This window comes from Gallus gallus, chromosome 2 (genome assembly GCF_016699485.2).
Source record: "Gallus gallus isolate bGalGal1 chromosome 2, bGalGal1.mat.broiler.GRCg7b, whole genome shotgun sequence".
In the NCBI taxonomy this organism is placed as follows: domain Eukaryota; kingdom Metazoa; phylum Chordata; class Aves; order Galliformes; family Phasianidae; genus Gallus; species Gallus gallus.
The window spans coordinates 106,531,217-106,553,744 of record NC_052533.1 but is presented as its reverse complement, the minus strand read 5'-3'; the positions used below and the strand labels follow the sequence as shown (position 1 = coordinate 106,553,744).

The window sequence follows — 22,528 nt, the reverse complement described above, 5'->3', positions numbered from 1 at the left end:
CCACTATCTTAGCAGAGCAGATGAAGCTTTTGGACAGCCAATCACATTAAACAGTAGCATATAAGCTAACAATTTCAGTGGGCTTTTGTTGTTTTTTCATGCTTTTTTTTTTTTTCCCCCTAGCATCCATTTCTTAATTAATTAGCATAATTTCCTTAAAGTTTACACCAGCAACAGAACAACTGTTAATTAAAAGCTGGATCCTGTCAGGGTACCAGTACAAGAAATCCAAGAATTAAAGTATGAATATTACTCACCCCACATTCACACATCAGCTGAATCACAAGAGTGCTCTATAGCACCAATAAAGTACAGACAAGCTCAAGTAACATAAGAAAGCCTTTCTTTCAGAACAAAATTTAGACAAAAGACAGCAAAAACCTTGGAGAAGAAATGGAGCAAGCAAGACATGAATAACCCAACAAATCCTACAGTTCTCATTTTCCGCATTTTCTTTTGTTAAATAGTGGTTGTAACTTAACTGTAGCATTTCAAAATGCCACACGTAGGAAAGATAAGAAAACAATACTAAGGACAAGCTATGCATAAACAAATCCTTTTTTAATGTTATCATAAAACGCTACTATCACCCTTTGTAGACATCCTACACTTCAAACATATGTTGAGCTCTGCATTCATGAGGTGGGCAGCCTGAATTCATTTTGTTCAGGCTTCTGCTTCTCTAGATCACAATATCAAGCCATGTCCAGCAGTCAAAACCAATGATACAAGTCGGGTTATTGCTGCACAGTATCCTTGGACACACTTTGTTCTCAGCAATTTTCATTTTGATATTTCTTACACTGTATCTTACCGCATTAAATTGTTGAGACAATCCAGTATCTGAAGTCTTTCAGAATGGCTTGAGAGCTCTTTTGAGCTTAAGAACAGCTAAAATTAAACAGACTGAAGTTTTTTCAACTGACTGGAATAATTTCAAATTGCTTGAACGAGTCAAGTGCTTGGTGCTGTTCAGTTTTTGTGAGTTCCATGTATGACTAGAAAATAACAACAGCTCAATCACACAGGGATCAACAGAAAGACAGAGGAAGGATGCCTTCCTCCCTTTAAAAGTTTTCTTTTGGTCTTGTTCTTTTAAGTGTAGCATCTTAGTCTATCTGACACAGAAAGCAACAAGACTAACTAACTAACTACCGAAATAAGTGGAGTGGAGATAATGCCCAGGTTGTGTACAAACATTGCTGAGTTTTCCACAGGTACTTGAGAGTTGGCGTATCTGGTCTACAATAAAGGTTTGCCCTTTGGCAGGTTGCAAAGACAGGTTGCAATTTTGTCCATAAAAACGCATGTTGTACAGAACGGGTTCTGTAACACGAACTGTTAGTGGTATGCCACCATTCCACTGATCCTGCACATGCGTTCATTTCTCAGGAATGCTTGTAAGCTGGGTTATGCTTGCCCTAAGATAAGCAGACTTGCATGAGAAAAAAAAAAAAACCAACAGAGTGTCACATAGAAAGGTTCAGCTCTCTGCAGGAGGCTTCTTCTACAGAATGCAAGTTCCAATACAGTGCATTCCAACGGCCCGTTTTACTGCTTATATCACAAACATGGTATTTACAACAAGAGCTGAATATAATGGGAGTCCTCTCCTGCTTCAGTTTTAAAAATCAAGCATCATGAAAAAGCCCTGTAATGCAGAAACTTGAGTTTCAAAGACCTTTTAATCAAATAGAAGAAATAGGAGTGCAACACTGCCTGTAAGTGTGGAGTCTCACCACTTCAGCTTACACATTACAGTGTATTTTAAGACTGTCACGTAATATATTTTTCTGAAGCACTTCTCTTTCTGTCATTGTGAATGTGGGAAATGGAGAGCTGTGTAATGATTTCAGGCTTGAGTCCAGTTTTTGTACTCCTTTTTATCCATGACAACTATTACATGGTGAATTATGAGTTTCAATATAGACTGAATAGAGACATGACCATATCCATTTCTTTCATAATTACTGTGAGAGAAATAGTAATAGAGAGTGAATGAGGCAAAAGTGTAGCCACAGAAGGAAGATGATTTTGTGACTAAGAAGCAGGACTACTACAAAGACACCGTTGGTATGATAACTGCCTCTCCCACAGATTTCCTGTGCAGCTTTGAGTAAGGTACTTAATCTTTCCATGCCTCAACTCTGCATGGCTAAAGCAGAAGTCAAAATATTTAACTTTATAGGGATGACACAGAAACATTTGTATTTGGGAAGCTACTGGACATTGCTAACCATAGGGACACGTGGGTGCCTGACACATAGGAGAAAAATACACTTCAGCATAGATTTTGAAAGGCTTACAGGAAATGAAGCACAGCACCTCACATCAAACAAAGAAAATAAAATGAACAAAATCAGCAGCTCTTGTGAGTGAACTTGAAGTACTAGGAAATCTACTGTGCAAGTACATCATTTTAAGTCCAGACTGTAATAGATGGATATGCACAACAGAATGAAAAAGCAATGCCAGCAGCGTTACCTTTCTCCTTTTATATTTGAACACTTGGTTTTGAAAGCTCAATACTGGAGTAATGTTAAGGGTTTCTATAGAAAATATAACATATAAATTTCCATACATTTGCTCTGTATTAATTCAATCTCTTGTTTCTAAAAATAATTCATTGCTATACAGTTTTACATCATATTGATCTAGGTAACTCATGAGTCATTTTTCGTGAGTAGGTATCAATCTCTTCATTGTTTACTTGCTGTTGGAAAGAAATTGATTTAATCAAACCTTGCAGTAATACATTATTGATGCATCCCAAGAAAACGAAGTTGTAATGAACCATCAGGGTCCTAACATAAAACACTGTAAGGAGTGGCAATTTTAGCTTCAATCTTTCATTGTGATTTGCAGAGCCACATCACTGTACTGCCAAAGCTCTGTGCAGGACGGCGGCCGGTCTGTGAGCTGTGAGCTAAGCATTGCTCACAGAACAGACTTGGGTCAAGTTTTCTGTAACTCAGCAAACCCCGGGAGTCTATAGACAAAACCACACAGAGGATCTCGCACACCTCCACCACTTATACACAGCAAAGTATCATTTTTACTGGATTTTAGCAAATCGTGACCCTTCTGGGGGGAGTGTTAGGTGACAACATGAAAATAGGAGAGAGCCTTACGTCCTCCTCCTCAGTGCTGGCTCAGCCTTTGTTCTCCAGAGGCTCTTAAACTTTTCCACATACTGGCCCACATGGGAATAGCAATTTTAATAAACACACATTAAAATTCCTTTATGTACATTTGTCAAACAAAAGACAGCTTACAGTAGCGACTGCAGCCACCACTTGAAAGATGAAAGTTAGAAAAGCATTTGGTGGAATTTACAGACTTTCGAATGCAAGCTGCCTGTTCCAAGCTTGAAAAAACAAGTGCTATAGCAACACCCACTGCTACCACCACTTTGGTAAATAGTGTTTTAGCAGGGTTAAACTTTTGTTACAATTCTGAGAAACTAGATAAAGGTGACATTGTATCAGAACACCTTCGCTAAGGCTGAGATAGTACAAAATGTTGCAGAACGCAGAACGAACCACACCAGAGTTCAGCACTGACCACGCACATGAGCTCTGTAAGCTATGTACAGCTTACAGAGACATCTATAGGTAGCGTCTGTCTAACACCTCAATTATTTACGTAGGAGAGAAAGGCTGAACTTCCTACGTAGGAATTCATACAAGGCAGAAAACATTTTTACAAGGAATGTCTCGTGAAGTGTAACCAACGGAAATATGACATCAATATCCATTACCAAAAATAGATGCACCATAACCACAGAGGTGTTACTGAGGCTGTTATATCAGAGATGGATAAAATACAAAGTTGACATGGATACAAAAAGAAAAAAGAAAAAAAAAAGCAACGTAACCAGTAATGTATCTTCCCTGCTTCGTCATCTTTCTAGGCACTGAAGTGAAGCTCAGCCAGACGCAAGTTTGCAGAAGACACATACAGAAACACGTACAACCACACATGCTGTATCGTGCATAGACTGTAGTAAAATTCCTAGAACGGAGAGAACCCATACACACTCGGAAACTGAAAAACAACATCAACAGTGTATTCTATTACACTTAGCAAACGGTAATACAGAATCGTGAAAACAGATACAGTAGGTAAGAGGAGACAGTTTCTTAATGAAGTGGGAATAGAGCAGGTCTCTAGAGCGCCTGTGGGTTTGATTGCCCTGGATATTTCCCCGCTCAGTCGAGAAAGTAGAGAGGGCGGAGGGAAACCAGGATGAGAGTTCTCTCTGATGTCCTTGCCCCTCACCCCTGCCCTCCTGCTCACGCTAACGGGATGAAGAGGCAATTCCCAGATATTTCACTTTTCTCTGTAATTAAACGGAGGGATTTTCTCGGCATATCGGATGCACGAACTCAGAGAGACAAAAACAATCCCTGGATATTTACACATACACGCACACGCAAAAGAAAAGAATAGGCATTTCCTCACGCGTACATTGCCGAAGGGACGCGGCTATTTCTCCTCTCCAGACGGGAACAGGAGGAGAGCAGAGGGCCGGGCGGGCTCAGCCTCACACACCCCGGCAGCAGCCGCGCACCCACTGCCCTCCGCCTCCGCACGGGCAGTGCCTCCCTCGAGCCCTCGCACCCCCACTCACACCCCCACGGCCGAACACTCACCGCCTCACGTTCAGACACTCCCTCGCACACGCTCCCTGCCCCTCGCACTCACATGCACACTCTCTCCTTTACACGCTCACACACTTTCGCACACTCATTTGCAGCTTCGTACACTTACACACTCCCTCACACCTTCGTGCGCTCCCTCTCTCTCTCTCACACACACACACACGCTCCGTTACACACTTCCTCCCTCGCACACACCCTCACTCCCTGACGCTCTCTCACACACATTTACACACTCACACTCCCTCACGCACAGCCTCACACACTCCTTCGCACACTCACGCACAGCCTCACACACTCCTTCGCACACTTCCTCACACCTTCGCGCACTCCCTTCCTCCCTCCCACACTCAACACGCACTCTCACACACACACACACTCCCTTGCACACTTCCTCCGTCGCACACGCACTGCCGCCCTCTCGCGCTCCCTCCCACGCCCCAACGGCCGCCAACAAAGCGGCGGCGGGACGCGGGCGGCGCGCACACACGGCGCACACACACAATGCTGCGCGGCACCTACCAGGCGGGCAGCCTCGGCCCAGGTGCGGTCCTTCTTCTTCCTCTTGTCTTTCATGTTTGCATCTCATTGAGGTGGTTCGGTGGGGGGGCGGGGGCGGGGGGAGGGCGGACCGGGGGGGCGGGAGGGGGGGGGCCCGGAGGGGTTCCGCACGGACAATGATACGTTGACACCGAGCGCTGGAGCCCCCGGGGCGGGAGGGGCGGGGGCGGAGGAGGAGGCGGAGGAGGCGGAGGCGGGGGAGGAGGGGGCCGGGCCGGCTCGGCTCCCCGCCGCGGCGGCACAGCTGACAGCTTGAGGGATGCTCCGCTACGCTCACAACAATGCGCTATGACGTCACGCGGGGGAATGGCGCCCGCACCAAACGTCCCCCCGCCGCCGGCGGCCGCCCTCGCGAGGAGGCCGCCCGAGAGCAGAGCGCGCCCGCCGCCAAGCCTCGCGAGAGCGGCCGCGGCGCCTCTCTCCCCCCTGGGCTGGGGGCGGCGGGGAGGGGGCCGGACTACAACTCCCGTGGTGCCGCGCGGCGGGCGGACGGGGCGTCTCCCCAGGGACGCGAAGGGCGCTGCCGGGGCGGGGTCGCCGGGGTCGGTCGGTACCCGTTGGCGCCATCCCGCGCCCGGCGTCGCGGCTCTTTCGGGGGCCCCTTCCCCTGCCGGCCCGCGGGGCGCCTCGGGGCGCCCGGCCCCACTCGCGGCGCTCCCCGCCCAGCCGAAAAACGGGGCCCGGCCCTCCCCCGCCGCGCGATCTCCTCGCTGGCGCCTACTCACGGCTCGGGGCTCGGCGGTGGGTCCGGGCGCTCCGGGCGGGCGGCTGCCCCGGGCTGCGGGCGGCTGCGGGGCTCCCGCCTACGTCCTCCCGGTTCCTCCGGCCGTGTCGAAATTGGGCAGCGGGAGCCCCCGCCGAGGAGGTGTGGGTTCAGGAGGAGCCCGTGGCAGCGGGGCTCCTGTCAGAGCGGGGAGAAAAGCTCCGTTCTGTTGCAGGATAAACAAAGGAGTTGGTGAAAGCTGGGTTGGTAAAAGCCTGAAGGATGTTCTCCTTTATTGGATGATTTAGGATTAAGATGCCCACAGCATGGAAAGCTGTGGGTTTAACACACCTTCCTGAGTTACAGGATATTACGGTGGGGGCTTCTCCCCTATCTCCTCCCCTCCCCCGGCTGTTAAAGTATTGGGGGAATACTGTCGAAACGTTTTGACGTTTTTTACTTAGACTGCAATGAATTTCGAATTCTTTAGGCTCTGTGCGTCCATCTGGTCAGTCCCTCCCCAGCGGCACTGCTGGACTGTTGGCATCCATAGTAGTAGAACTATAGTTTCCCACGAATGCACGGTGCACTGGAAAAACAAACAAACAAACAAACAAAAATCAGTCCAAAGAAGCACAACACTGAGGCTGTCTCACCCTGAGAAGGACAGGGCAGCCCTAGAGGAAGCAGCAGTGGCTGCCTGATTGCCCTTGGAGAGCTCAGGCGTTGCGTGGGGCTCCAACCTCACGCTTGTCCCGTTCTTTCTGCCCGTCTTTGTGTTACAGCTGGATGTGACCTGTGGAAGGTGGTTCATCACCAGAGAACCTTCCTGGATTTCGTAACTCGTTTTCACACCCAAATGAAAATAATTAATGAAACAAAATTCTCTTAAAACAATTGCGTCTAGATTTAGTTTTGCCTCTAGGCTGTCCAGAATCGACCAGAGGATTTGGAACTGCCTCAGAAGTGTTTGAGAGAAAAATGTTGAAACTGGACTGCTTCACACTTGAGTTTGGTTGTGTAACAGATTTAAAAGCATTCAGCTGTAGGAACAGCTCTGTATTCCTTAACTTTGTTATTTACCGAGTATTTTTTGTCACCTTAGTAACGTCAAGAAAGGAAATGCTCACTATTAGTATAACTTCTTTGTCAATGCTTTGTTTCTTTATTTTCTGCCTTTTATGTCTCTGCCCTACTTTTTTTCCCCTTCCTTTTGCATTTCCTTGCCTTTAGTAATTTCCTATTCCTTTATAACGTAGGCTTCATTCACATCTCCCCCCCCTCCCCCCCCATGCTAACGCCTAAGTTTTTAGTTGTTAACTACTTCAGTGAAGCTGCCTTTGAAATACTGTCATTGTTCTCAATGTTGAAATTAGAAGAAAACTAGAACAGCATAGGGAGGTTGATCAGTCACTCTTGTTGTAGAGTGAAATAAACTAAACATATAAAATGAATAATAAAGTGAATAAAATAAACATTTCTGTTAGTTTTCTGCCTGTTTGCAGTTAGGTGATGATCTGGTTGTTGGTCCGGTTGCTTCACATACATAACATGAACTAAATTTCCCATTTCTCAAGAGAGCTTTGGGCTTGCACAACTGGTATTGGACAGAGGAGGATATTTCTTGAGTAAAGAGAAATGTAGGGACCCTCTAAATCTTAGGGGTTTTTGGTGGTTTGACTGGTTTGTGCTTTTGTCTGTTGTAACGAGGACCACACTTTCATCTGGAATTTCTATGGATGCATGGAATAGTTGTTACGGTATTGCATCCTTTCTATTCAGCTACTGCATAAATGGGGCCAGTTTCTGTGCTGCCATTGAATTCACCTGCATCATTCCTACAAAGTCCAGGTGCTCCTCAGTTCCTTTGGTTGTTCAAATGCAAATTGTTGGAAATCATATACTTAGTGTCCCTGACCTCACTGGAGAAAGAAAACCATTTACGCTGTATAATATATCTGAGCAGAGAGCTAGTGTGCGTTCTGCATGCTTTTCCTCATGATAAAAAAGAAAAGGAATCCATACCACTGCAATGAAAGAATTCTTTCTGCAGTACACGTTGTAGCTGAATGTTATAAACGCTGCCAGCATACTAGAAACCAAAGAAATCAACAGCACAGTGCGCTGCTGCTTCGAGGGAGTCAAAAATCGTATCTAACTAAGACTTGAAGCACAGCAGAAAAAGGTCAAATTGAGCTTACAGAAGAAAGCATTTCCTATTGATTATAAATAGTATTTACTGCTTGAATTAGACCTGACACTACAGGAGATTGTAACCATTGCTCTAACTGAACTGACAATCACAAAATCAAGAGTGAGAAGTAGTGAACAGCATTCAAGCTGCAGCCACTGGAATTATAGCTAAAAGCTCAGCGTACGTAGGGCATATCTCAGAGCCGCGATCTCAGGGAATTTTTGTGTGCTTGTATGTATGACAAATGTAACTCTATATACATACTGAAGAAAGATGTTAGATTCAAATATACCATTAAATTCTATGTAAGCAGTATTTATGTGAAATTACAGTGCCAGATGTTACTGTACTGACTGTGGATAGAAACAGTTATTTATTATGAATGCATTTGTGTCTGGTTACCATTTCTTCTCTCAGGATAATGTAGACATGCTACTAAAATAGTACTGGACACTGGCTTCTGCATCTCAGTACTCAGTGAATGCATTTCCCTATAATGCTATAGAAGTTCAACATTTGACACATCTAGTGAAAGTACCTGAAGAACAACATTGTTGTTTCCTGCATGTGAAAATGACTTTTGATACATTTTGCTGAATTCTTTATTGTGTACAATAATACTCCTTCCAAGTAGAAATCTGTAAACTGCAATAAATACACACATTCATATTGGCTGCAGTGCTTCAGTACAACCAAACATTTCTGCAACACAAATTCCAGTTTCAGCTGTTACAAAAGAAATAGTATCAACTATTACATGGAAATACCAGATTTGCAGGAGGGTTTATTCACAGCATGAAAATGCAATCTAACGTGCCGCTATTACAATGGAAATTATATTTTCTGCAATTGAATGAGAGATGCTGAGTCACAAGATAATTAAAAAAATAGCCCGGAATGATACTAATGAAGACACTGCATTTTCTGAATTAATTTCAGCGCAGTCGTGACAAAAATCAAACTGAAATAGTTGTTTTTCTGTGGACAGAAGGAAGCCAAAAAAGTCACTGTGATGGAGAGTTAGCCATTTACAGATACTGCTGTATTTTCTGCAGAGTATGTTTTCTACTCCTGGTTTAAAGAACACACATTAGCAAGCATTCAGAATGCATGAGGTTCACAGCATTTCGTACACGTAATGGACTTTTCTTTTTTGTTCATATGCCATATGGCCCAGAATCAACATTCAGAGCTTTTCAAATATGCTAATAATTCTTAATAACAAGCTTGGAATCTAGTATTATCTGGATAATATTACTGTATTTGGACAGACTCCTGAAGCTCATGAAAAAACCACCCTACAGGCTGTACTTCAACATGTCAATACAGGAGGGCTGAAGCTGAATTCTGCCAAATGGTAAATCAGGTACACCAAGTAGTCTTTTCTTGGGCACAGCATTTTTTCCATAGTGCCTGAAAGAGGCCATAGAACACATGGAAGAGCTCATCTTTCTTTGGAAAGAATATAAAATAATTTTAGAAGAGACAAGTACATTTTTCAGGTTTAAAATCAAGGTATACCTTGTCTGTTCCTGACCACTGAATGGTTGTAGAACTGCTAAGAATAGTAGGTCATAAACCCTCAGCTTTACCTTATATCTCATTGTAGCTGATTGTCTACCAGTGAAAGCTTTGGCTGTAAGCAGCCAGCAGTTCCACTGCTCACTTCAGTGTTCTTTTTTCACCTGTGTACTGTTGTCATTTCTTTTGTCTTAGACCAGTAATGGCCAACTGCTTGCAGTTTCTTTTGCGCCCTGCTAGCCCTCCAGAAGCCAGGTTAGGTTTGTTTCTGTGGCATTACAGCTGACCTAACAAACCCAATCATAGCTAACCAGGGATTTGCTTTGCCATCCTGCCAAATGCAAGGTGGTACAGCGTGGACAGCCCACCAAGAAGACACACTAGAATTAGACTTGGATTAACTTCCTTTTCAGGGCAGCACATCCCTGGGCCATGTTGCCACCACTTTTTCATACTATGAATATGGAGTCTCTTTTAGTCAAATCCACAGATACAATTTCTATGAGAAGTCCACTGTATGTGAATCAAGAGCATTTACACTGTATCATAGAAGTGTGAGAAAGTAAACATTTCTTTGTGCATGCACTACAGAAAAGAAGAGAACTCGCCTCTGAGGCATCACACTCAGGCTGCACCCAGATCACACCTCCCTGGAAGTTCTGTTAACGGCAGAAAGACTCAGAGGAGCAGGAACTGTCTGCAGATGGCTAGCAAGATTGCTTTCATTTCTGTGTAGTCAAATCAAAAACACAGCAGCTGATAGTTTATCTCATCTGCTCTTTTTCAGATGCTTATCTAGTTGATTATATGGAAGTTGTTGCATGGATTATAAATATACTTGCTGCAATTACAGGAGAATTTAAAGCTCTTTGCTTGTAGTATCTGGTTCAGCAGAAATTACATATCTTCCTGTCTAGGAGGTGATCCAGGAATTCCAAATGCATGGATGGTATTCGAGTACCACATTTTAGCCTATAGAATGAATTTCATACACAGCATAGATAGGTAGCAAAATGTTACATCGATTTATGTGGAATTTTAATAAATTATGAAGGTGTACAGAGGAATTAGAAGCAAAATTTATACATCCTTCTCATGATGAGTCTCAGAGGATTGTCAGAACATGCAAAAAAAGGATAAGACAAATATTCATGGTGAGAGCAAAATTAGTGCAGTGTCCGTAAAACCACTCACCAGAATGAAGGGAAGTGACTCATGTACTACTAGTACAACTTACCCATTCCTTTTTTCCTCCTTGAATGACTGACTTCAGAGCCCATTTGTGCAGTTGCTCTAGCTCTCTAGCTATCTGTCTGTGATAGGCAACATCATAAAATGGCCAAACACAACATTTATATTGTATGACATCTGCTGCTATAATCACTTTCTGGTCTGTTTTTAGCCAAGAGTGTGAGAACTAGTACCAGTTACCTTACAATGTGAAATTCTTCCAACAAAGAAGAGTACGTATATGTATATGTATATGTATATGTACATACATATAAGATCAGCATCGCATTACCTATAAGCCAGCAAAGAACCAGAATGTTCAGTAGAATTTTGGGAGAGGCTTTGAGACTTCACAGCTAACTTGGAAGGAAGAGCTTGGAAAACCTTCTCAGTGGACTAATTATAAATTTGAGAAGTAACATACTGTGTAATCACAGAAACTAATGCCAGGAGAGATACACGTACAGAGATAAACATTGCTAGGTTGAGAATCTCCAAACCTGACAAAATAGCACAATCACATAGAAACAAGCAGTCTAACAGAAAGAGAAGTAATAACGTTCACTGTTCTGCAGATCTGCAATTCAAATTTGCCTTTATAAGTGCAAAACCTCAGAATCCTATGGAAGGGGAGTCAGTGTTTCTGTTGTCTCACATGGGGGAAAAGGACTACATCTGTAAGCTATCTTCTGGATCAGCACACACCTGCTTGCACCTGCTTGCCAAGGGCAACAAAGAAATATTTGAATTGTTTCCTGGTAGTAGGTTACTTTCCCGTGACTTCTCAACATAACAAAGCAAATGACACCAAACAATCTGGTCAGCCTTCTGCTAGCTGCCATTGACTATCTGCATGCATCTGAAACTTGTAGATAATAACAGATAATAGTACAAATATATATATATATATATATAAAAGTTTATTAACAAGCACAAATTTCTGAAAAAGAAGGAAAACATGGCGATGCAGTATTGGTGATAAGCAGCAGAGGACATTTCTCAAATGCACTGATGCAAAAAACATATATATATATCAGTCTGAGGGTACCTCATTGTGTGTTTTGTACAGATTCTTGCTACAGATGTGATGGATTTGCTGCTCCTTTATGGCTACAGGAGCACCCTTCTGTTCTAGCACACCATATGTGATACTGTGGTCAATAAACAATTCCAGTTTAGGTGTATTGTATTAGATTTTGCTATTTGTCTCCTTTTCTCCTCAGTTGAACAGATGAATCTATGAATGCTTGGAACAGCCCTGCTGATTGCAGGAGCCCCTGCTTGGGCACAATGCCTGCACAATCAGTGACATTTTATATAATCACTTCTATTGGCTATCTAAACCTAAAAATTGTAAAAGACAGATGAGAGTTGACCAAAGTGCTTTTTAAAATGACAGTATTTTGTTACGATCAGTGAAAATCGGTGTGTTCTGATCTGGAGCAGGGACCAATTTCTGGCAGTGCATTTGCAACATAGCTCCCACATCAGTCAGCGGTCTGTGGGCATCATAATGCTGATGATATAAATATTTAAGATAAAGTTATGGACATTTGACTTAAATGCCCTTTAAAAACAGTTAAACAATATGTTACAAAATTATACGAATATCACACAAGAAGCCAAGAGCTTTAATTAAAAACAGACTAGTCAGAACAATGAGGTTAAAAATCAGAGCGTTTGGTATTTGATTTCTTCAGTCTTCAGTCCTCCTTCTGTTGCGTTTTTTTTTGGGGGGGGTGGGGGGGAGGGTGGAGGGGAGGATTTCTCAGATGAACTTATGGCTGCACAAGGACATTCTAAATTCTGTTCCTGTGAGCCATCCATTTCCTACAGCCCAGCCATTTAGCGACAGATCACGTATACTTTACTAAACCTTTAAGAAATAAAGAAAATTAAACTTTACATCACCTTTTGCCTTTCGTATGAAAGAATTTCTCACTACAGCTAAGAATTAAAACTTTCATTTGTATTCTGTACAGTTAACCATGCTCATTACAGGCTACAAAATGAACTATCAATACTCAACATATGACGTCACATTCAGTTGGCACGTCCAATGATATTTTCAATGATACTTCTAAGTTTAAAAACAAGCTTAAGTCTGAAGTCCTTACTATTCCTAGATCTAAACATTCTTCAATTTGAAATATGTGAGTAGCCTACTGAAATTCATGAGACTAGCTGTGCTGAGGAAATGCTTGCTAGAAGCAGGCTTCCAGCAGGGCAGCAGGTAATACAGACACTGTAAAAATATTTGGCTGGATTGCCAAGGGCACGTGAAGGGGATGCATACATATGATGTTTGGATTTGTTCTTTCTTTTTAAGTCATTACAAAATGGAAAGTGAGTGTAGTATGCTTCTAGTTTGCCTAGCAGATATAGGGATAATTAATTGGAATTTATTTTTGAATTTTCAGATATTTTTCAAGCATCCTTTTAAAAAATGTGAGTTAGTAGTTAATCCTGGCTTAAGAAAGTTAATTTTAAATAAGCATTTAAGAATTAATTGGACACACACTCAGATGATTTTGCATACTCTTCCAGAAGACTTACTACATGTGGTTGCTCACTGTCAGAACTGCAAGTTACCTACATAACTACATTGGGTTTTATATGGTCATTGTGAGGTTTACTGGTTGGAAATGCTTTGAATAAATTATAGCAACTTATGGAAGGCTAACTTGGAAATTTTAAGGATTTGTGTGGCAGATGACTCCTCTTTTTAGAGGAGGATTTTTAGGCTAGGGCTGGAACAGGAAGTCAAGGTTACAAGACAGATTATAAGTGCGCAATTTCTAATAAGGGTTTGTAGACTGTGAGCTTTTTAGATCAATCACTTTCAGGTTATATTAAAAAAATTACGATGGGAAAAGTCTATGAGGAAGTTATTTGGGGAAATGAGAGAATTTAAAACATATTGCTAAAAGGAGAATATCACTTCTGATCAACTGCCTTTATAGCTGACTAGGTTGGTTCACCCAATTTGCACTTAAGAGACAAGTGAAACAATTTCATAATTTTCTGCATTCGTTCTTCTAGAATTTAGAAAAGATAAAGACGAGCATTATGCATAAGTACTGAAAATAGATGCAAAAGAATTAAATGCTGCACGGACAACTTCTATCTTGACTTTATCAAGGCCAGCCATCTGTGTACACGTGGGAGAAGTAAATGAAAATAAGATTTTTTCTTCATGAAAAGGAGAAAATGCATTTCTTGATTTGATTTAAAATATCTGAATTGGTTATTTTTCAGAAAGAAAACATTCTAAGCAGGGCATTTTTTTCTGAGTATCAATTGTGTTCCATATTAGTGAACACTATGGGAAGGAAAACAGCCCTTTACCAATCCCCATACAAAGATATTTCAGATGAGTAAATTTGTTACTGCTCAGCAGCAAAAGGCACATTGTAAAACTTTCTCAAGCAAACCACTGCATATGCTGCCTAAATTCTTAAGACAGAAGTTTGCCATTGAGCAAGGGAAGAGCTCATAAGCTATACATCATTTACATGGCATGCAGCCTAGCAGTATACGTTAGCAATTTTGCAACAGAGTCCTATAGCAAAATACAAAGACGTGTTTTTAATCTACCACCTGATAGAGATTACTGCTTTTGTTTAGGTGATCCTTGAGTAGTCCAAGCATGTACACTACAGCTGCATCCAGTCCTAGGCGCATGCAGCCTGTGATTCACTGTATCCTGGCAATTTCAAAGAAAATAATATTCATTTTATGTTTTCCAAATCAGGAGTAGTCTACAGTTACTAATAAGTATGCAATGCTGTCCCTTTAATTAAATAACTTTGTTTAAGACATATAAATATTTGCATGGGGAAGTCATTTTATGCATTCATGAGATGATCATGAGGAAAAATTCTCATGCTTGCAGGCCAAAAAAGGCTAAGATGCTTGAATTAGACTCAAGCAGAAATGCATTAATCCAGAGTCACAGACCTCAAAGCTGTTCAAGATTTTTCTTGTCTGGAAATGCATGGAGTGCCTGGGAGCCTCTCTGCTCTACTGCCAGTTCCATGTGTGCTTGCTACCATATGGCTTCTGTGCATGCCTCCTGTGAGAGGCCAGGCGGGGTGCCTATAACTACCTTAAAGATAGCAAGCAGACTACAGCAGGACTCCCGGTTACGTTTAGTATATGTACACTGACAGAAAATGGTCTACTTGTAATCAGATCATTTAACAAAGTCCCCAGTAGTCCACCTCTGCTTCTGAAAAACAGGAAAATATCATCTTATGTCATTGTAATGTTGTAGTTCAATTTCGCAATGAGTGAATAAACTAGTTGGAATATACAGCTTTTCTTTGATTAGATCAAGTTTCATTTAAAATTGCTCTAGCTTTAGTCTTGTGGTTACCCATATGTTATTAAAGCATTTTTTTTTCTTTTGGCATTTCCTTTGCGGGGAAGAGACTTGAACAAGAGTTTCAAGTTCCAAAATAAATGAAGGATAGTTATTCTGGTCTAAACAAGAAAAACAGTGGTTACCGTAGTCAGGATTGCAAACCAGATTTGGTTTAAGAAAATATCCCATCAAACCCCAGGAGGCATGGAGTAAGGCGAGCATTCACATGGAGATCCTGCACCATCACAGATCCTACACTCAGATCTCCTCCCTCTTGGAGCCCCTGGCAGCCCAGTACTTTTTCTCTAGCACAGTTCTCCATCTCTAACTGCAGATATTAATATTTCATTTCTTCCTCCGTTTGTCTTCCTTGCTTATTCAAATTGAAAGCTTGTCAGAACAGGGACTGAAAATCTCTTGGTATGTATACATCATGAAATAAAGTGGAAACCTGAGCTTGGTTTGGTCTCTCAGGAGATCGTATGAAATAATTTATATATAGATTTGTATATATATTAAAATAAATGGCAGTTATATGATATTTGAAAAATACAATTTTCCCAGCGTAAAATTATTACCTCACCTTTTTATTTTTTTCCCCATATAGACAACTAGAGAAAGCTAAATGTTAAAATGTGGGTCACTGTCCCACTGACTGAGGGGGATAAAATGTCCACTGGCCAACAACAGTTTTCTGGATATTTTCAGCAACAAGGACATCACAAAGACATAAACAAGCAATAATATTATCACACCGCAAAACTGACTGAAGTTGGCACTTCTGTATGAAGAAATTTTCAGCACAGATGCAAACATCAGAATAAATTACTGCACTAGTGGCACTGCATACTTTCTAAAGAGAATTCTCTTTGTTTTTAAATGAGAAATACAAATTGTACGGCTGGATTTTTTCTTTTGAATAATTCAATTTTCTGAAGAGTTCAAGAATCTGAAAACATCATTGCAACCCTGTTCAGTTTCACAGCTTCATTCAGACCTTCTCTGCTGCTATGATTTTGGGACTAAAAGCCACAAAATGCTGTTAAATATAGCCAAAATGCTTATATTCAGGTGGTCAGTTTTAACCTGAAGACAATTACTCTTCAAAAATGTATTTCTGGCTCAAATTGGAACTACTGAAATTCAGCCACAATTAAGTCTCACTTTCCCAACAAGAAACTCTGCAACCAACACGTGTTGCCTCTCTTATATACTATTGTACTTCAGCTTGCCAATACCAGGTGAGCTGATTTCATTGTCTAGAAGTAGTAAATAGGTCTACATGTTTTTTTTTTTCTGTGATTCCAGTGAGAGGAACCCAACACTGTTAATGCTGTTCACTTTGTCTCCGAATAAACAGATGTAATTTTTCAATTCAAAGAGTTATTTTTCATCACCAGTAAGAGGGAAAACTTAAGACACTCACCAGATTAAATATTTGTTTGTGATCCAAAAATGGCATAAAATATGCATATAATATGTAATATGGTGACTCTTTAAACTGTCATTGTTCCTTTTTTTTGGCTACATGTTAGTCTTCTAAAATCCACATTCTTAGTATTCTTTGAACACTAGTACTAGTGTTCTATCTTCTACACCTGGGAATTTCAGCTTTCAGAGTATTATTCCATCTGGAACTTATAAATTTTGACCTTTTATCCTAAAGGCTAGATTTCAATAGCTTTCCAGTGTTCTACAGTCTACGTGGTACATTTCCTCCATACTTTAACATCCTCAACGTGTTCCATAATTGGTTGATTAAAAATGTAAAAAGTTTGAGATTCTGAACAGTTTGTATTTCATGCACCTATGATATTTATACTTCAAACAGTTCCCTGACATTTTATTTGGCTCTTCTTTCAAATAAATAATTCAGATAATGTATAACATTTTTGTAACTCAGGAATGAAAGTCAATACTATTCATAGTGCTGTTGACATGTCGTCTAGTAATTTATGGAATAATTATGACCATATTTGGAGATGCCTATTCCTTACATTTCTGATCTGTCCTCCTCCCATATATCTTGACAATGTTGTTGTAATTCATGTATATTGTACCGACTGAATATATTTAAAGACAGACAATTCAATCCAGACAAATACATTAAAAATATAACACAGCTGTTTGGAGCTTTAGTTCTCCATGGGAATTTAACAGCAGACATTTTGTTAGCAATGAAGGAATTCTGCAATTCTACCCTTTATTCCTAATCCAGGAGACCATGAACGATCATTTGTACTGCATCGTCATCTAAATCTGCTTAAGCCTCTAAAGAATTCAGTTGATATATATATGAAATGCTTTATTTCAAGAAGAGGGTGGTAGGTAGCATTATACGTACTTGAAAATAATTCCTCAACAGCTTAACCCAATTTAATTTAAACATCTAGCCTTACTTATTACAGTTTTCTCAGATTTTAATTTTCTCAGTTCAAAGAACTACACAAATGTAGGAATTTATTTCCTTGTTAGTTTTTAATAATTCTTTTTAAGACTGTACATTGCAAGAGTTTAAATCTTAAAATACTTTAAAATAGTACAAGACTATTATTCCACAAGGCTTAGTATTTCCTAGAGCAGCAATATTAACAAGTAAAGAGCACAATTAGTGGAAGTCGGCACATGTAACATATAAACCTACCTGCGTGTTGTGATTCATTATCATCTAAAAACAGTTCCATCAGAACTGTCATGGCCATTCACTTTCTGAAAACATCTCATTTTCAAATTTTCATTAGAAATTAGCAAATTTGTCATGTTCTCTGAACTGAGTAGCTGAAAATATCATTAAAATAGCACTACTGATTTTACTGACATAAGCTCTTTTGAATGAATTGACAGCTTTCTTTAGGATACCATTCAAAATTTATTTAAACCAGTTCCTCATCAAAATTAAGTATTAATTACAAAATTACTATTTCATAATAGCACTCTAGAAAAATGCAATTCAGATGTAGAAAAAGATTGGCATGTTTAATTGTTTTTCTGTAGTACTCATTTTCTTTCATCATAAATGAACACTGGATTTCTTCCACTGACAAAAATATTTCAGAAATATGAGAGCATTTAAAATCCTTGGCTACTGCTTAAACATATCTTTTCACAGTTACCTCTTTATTGCCAGAACTGAGAGAATAATCTGCCTCTGGGTGTTGAACAAAAAATTAAGCCCGGAGAAAACATAAATAAAATAATCAGGGATAGGTTAGTGTCACAATTACGTACCATTTTTGGTAAATTGAATAGTGAGTAATGCTGTGGTACAATGGGTATTTTTGACTAATTTTATTTTAATTATTTAACTTAATTTTATGTGGTGGGAATTGTTGTTTCTGTTTGTTAATCTCTAGTTAGATATTTCTCTCGTAGAAAGTCACAGAAGAAAATACCTGATTTGGGAGGATGTTCTTCGTTTGAATGTAACAGTACATAGAGATTACTGAAAAATCTCTGTGCGTCAAATATATAAATATATAAACTTCCTATACCAATGAATGTTTTAGATTATTTCCATATATGTAACAGCTTTAAAAATTACCATGGACAGTGTATTATGGGAACACTTGCTCTTTTTAGAAACAGACTGCAAAGCAAATGTTATTAATAAACTGTGAGTCCCCAAATGAAGATGAAGGTAATATATTTCCTCACTGAATACTCACATGACCAACAGAATGTTATTCTCTGTAGATCTTGGTTTTGTAGAATGTGAAGTCATTACAGAAGACCTCTTCATAGAAATGAAAAGATAAATCTGAATATTCGTGTTTTCTGAAAATACCATTTTGGTTTTGAAGCAAAAGAAGTCTGTACCATCAGCAGGAAACTATTGCCTTCACTAAGGGAAAAAACGAAAATATTTCAGTTTGATACTTTAATACCATTTCGCTATAAATATGACATTTGGAAATTCTGATTTAGAATGACATCCCTTCTTCCATTTGCATTTTATTTAAAAAGAAAAACAAAAAACCCAGCTGCATCTACTTTCTCGTTTTATTTCAGACAACTCCTTCATCAGCCAAGCACTGCTTTTTGAGACTATGCCGTGTTCCCTGTACAATGAATCCCTCTGGGTTCTCGTTTATTCTCCAGCAAAGTAGGTAAAAATCTAAATGATAAAATAGTGAATCTTCATTTAATTAAAATTCTAGGTAGAGCACTATAGAGCTTCTGGGAAGATTTTTCACTCTCAAGATATAAGCAGTGTTAGCACTTTCTGAGAATTCCAAATATTGCATCAGTTAGTTCTATTTTGCTCAGTCTATAACAGCCTTTACTTAATCTCTTTTTGCCACAGTATTTTTTAAATCAAAGGTCCCAGGAGGATCTTGCTATAGAGCCTTTTTACCCAGAAAAGTAATTTTGTTTGAAATACAGGGATGTTAGAAATTACAACTGTGGCATACCCAGGTGTAAGTGCAAAGAAGTAAGTGTATCTTTAATTACTGTATAGAAAGGATTTTTTTTTTCTTTTAATGAAATGAGCTATTTTTGACAAGTCCACATGGCTTCATTTTTCCCTTTAAAGTAGACATATGCAGTTACTTAGAAAAGTATTTAGTAAGTGTTGCAGGTATTAATAGCAGTGATAGTAAGGTAGTAGTTTACATGCTAGTGCAGACTGATGTGGTTAGGGAATGTATTTTTTCCTTTTTCTTTCTTTTATTTTTTTAACATACACTTCTAGGCAATTTAGATAGTCAGCAAAATCATTCATGAGCATAGCAGACAAAATAAATCAAAGAAAACTCTGCTTTACCATGTGATGAAAACCTTTAGAATGCTTTCTTTGTGTGTATTATTTAGTGTTGAGTTCTCACCAGATACTGTACCAGGAAAATATACTGCAAATAGAACAATATTTTTGTTCAATAATATGCTGATAATGAGGTGATTTAGGAATGCCATTTTCTTCAACTAAAACAAATGCTATCAAATGATGGGCATTTCTGAATTATGTGAAATGTTAATGAGACTAAAAGTTCATTAAATTCATAACAGAAATCACTGAAATTCAGGAAAAAGAATCTCTCTATTAGATTCTTCCCAAGTTTTCCTATGAGGGCTCTTTTAATAAGACTTCAAACTATGAAGTATAATTAAGGGCATGAGAGCATAGCTTCTGTGCGTACACACATCACTGTCAGTACTCATGATTTAAGGCTGTGAATTATATCGGAAACATGCTGATGTTAAAAAACAATCCACTCTAAGATATTTAATCTGCTTCCTTTTTGAAAGCCAATCAAAACTACGCAATATTAAGACCTTAGGCCTTCTGTGACAGAAGCTTGGAATGGCAGTTCAAATGGGAAATGTGGTTTGGGGTATATCAATTGCAGTCTGAAAAAAACGAAGAATGTTATGAGAGCCATTATTCTTTTGTATCCTTCTTCAAGCATTTTCCCAAAGTTTCATTTAAGCTATATAACAAATAGTTGAAAAAATCATTGCTTTCTGTATGTGGGATATAAGATAGAATTATTGGCAAGACATCAGCTTCTAGGCTGCTTCCAAGTTGGTAAACATTTCTGATTGCCAACAATGCACTTTGGGAGATATTTGCATTGGCTGTTTTTCTCATTGTTATGTTTATTGTAAATTCTACAGGAAAACTGAAAAAAAAAGCATCTTATGTTTACACCACTGCTTTCTGCTGCTGTTGTTGTTATTTTGTGTATAAACACAGTTTCCATCTATAGCTGGTAAAGCAGGCTATCACAGTGTGCAGTCACGCATTGTTTCTCAGTTGTGAGAGAAGTCATGTGTGTTTCTCAGTATGGAAGGATATGGATGCTTTTCTGTATTAATTTGAATAGTGTCTTAGGTTAAAAAGTTATTTAAAGAATATGTGTTGTTTGTTGTTTTTTTTTTTCTTTCCTGTGTGGGGCTGTTTTTGAACATGGGAGTGCGTATATGTGAATTCACATGCTAGTAGCCTGTGGAAGGTTTCGTTGTCCTCAGGGGGCATTGGATTCCATTTAGCATGAAGATTAACAATATTATGTTGCTGGAAAGTCAGAATTTTGAAAAGAGAAGTAATGACAGTGAGTCAGTGGAACAGCAACTGGTATTGCTTTTGCTAATGGATAATTTCTAGTTCAGGCTGCTCACAATCATATATCAATGTGCATATGTCTGTGTTATGTAGAAACACAGATCAGTGTTCAGATCAGATCAGTATAGATCTTATACACAGATGTATTTTTTGCAAAAAATGCAAAGATCCTAATTCTCATCAGGCTTAAATGAATGTTTAGTGTTTGCTTATTTTCCTAAAATTGACTCTTATGTCATTTCTAGGTCCAGGATTCAGGATTTTCGAATCTATAATGTATCTTTAAATGAATATAAAGTCAACTAAAATTTTACAAACAGTATTATTTCCGTGCCATGCAGTGATGTATTTCCATATCTATTATTAATGCCTTGGTTGCTACTGTCTCTTTTAAATTACTTTGTATTATGCCTGTAGCACATGTTTGTGTGCATTATCTTCACATGCCTCATCTTGTTCTCCTGCTCTGATCTGAGTGAGGAACTTTTCTATTTAAAATCAAGACAGCAGCTTCTGGGTTATTAACAACTCTGTCACAAGAATTTGCATCTGCTACTCCATTGTGGTGGTAAGACAATATCTGTCTCATTATATCCTGTATTTTGATACCAGATATGATCTCTATCAGTTGTTCCTAACTAGGCTCAAATGAGTAACTTTATTCCTTTACTGACAGTTTCTTTTAGACTTACAGGACTCAACAGCACTTAGATAAAAAGAGATGTACAAGCATCACATAGAATTCCAGTCACTGTTGGATAACACAACAGAGATCGCATTTATGTACATAAAGATGCTGACCGTACAAATATGTTTCTGTTGGTCACAGTACCTGTGATTCAGCATGTGGAAAGTTGTGCTTTCACAAGAGGTCACAATAACTTTCCTGTGCAGGAGTATTAGTTTAGGCAGCCAAGACACCATTTTTAAGTACAACATTTGGCTTTTCAGCATTGTCATAACCACAGCCTGTTCTAAAGAGTTGCATGAATAATTGAGTATTTGCTTTCACAGCCAAAGTGAAAAATGTGTGTGGTGAAAATGAGTCATAAAGAACCAAATTGTGGCTTTTCACAGTAAATATAAAGGAAGTTTTATGCAAGTTAAAAATTTTGTTTGTTCTGTAATAACGTCTTTATTTTCAGGCATTAGAAAGAAAAGAAAAGCATATATATACACACATATATATACACATAGGTATACATGGCCTTCCAGTACCTAAAGGAGA

The 22,528-nt window shown here is 39.4% G+C and overlaps 2 protein-coding genes and 1 long non-coding RNA gene across 5 annotated transcripts in view; 1 reads left to right on the top strand and 2 right to left on the bottom strand.

Annotated features, from left to right (window-relative positions):
• ASXL3 (additional sex combs like 3, transcriptional regulator) overlaps positions 1 to 5,264 on the bottom strand; it is a 133,030-nt gene extending 127,766 nt beyond the window's left edge. For 2 of the 3 annotated variants that reach the window (XM_040695444.2, XM_040695443.2), the window contains exon 1: positions 5,184 to 5,264. Coding sequence is in view for 1 of the 3 variants with exons in the window: in XM_040695443.2 (XP_040551377.1) it covers positions 5,184 to 5,237 (54 nt within the window). In the remaining 2 variants the exon portion in view is untranslated. Of the gene's footprint in view, positions 1 to 4,470; positions 4,596 to 5,183 lie in introns of those variants that run through there. The other variant, XM_040695445.2, reaches the window with a different exon arrangement.
• Positions 5,099 to 22,528, top strand: part of CCDC178 (coiled-coil domain containing 178) — a 183,640-nt gene continuing 166,210 nt past the window's right edge. The window contains exons 1-2 of the mRNA XM_046928345.1: positions 5,099 to 5,205; positions 19,245 to 19,338. Of these exons, the coding sequence (XP_046784301.1) occupies positions 19,302 to 19,338 (37 nt within the window). The 5' untranslated portion in view covers positions 5,099 to 5,205; positions 19,245 to 19,301. The remainder of the gene's footprint in view (positions 5,206 to 19,244; positions 19,339 to 22,528) is intronic.
• LOC124417721 lies at positions 5,460 to 6,620 on the bottom strand. Its single transcript, XR_006938529.1, has 2 exons — positions 6,277 to 6,620; positions 5,460 to 6,151 (listed from the first exon to the last, which is right to left on the bottom strand). It is a non-coding gene; the product is annotated as an uncharacterized LOC124417721 (long non-coding RNA).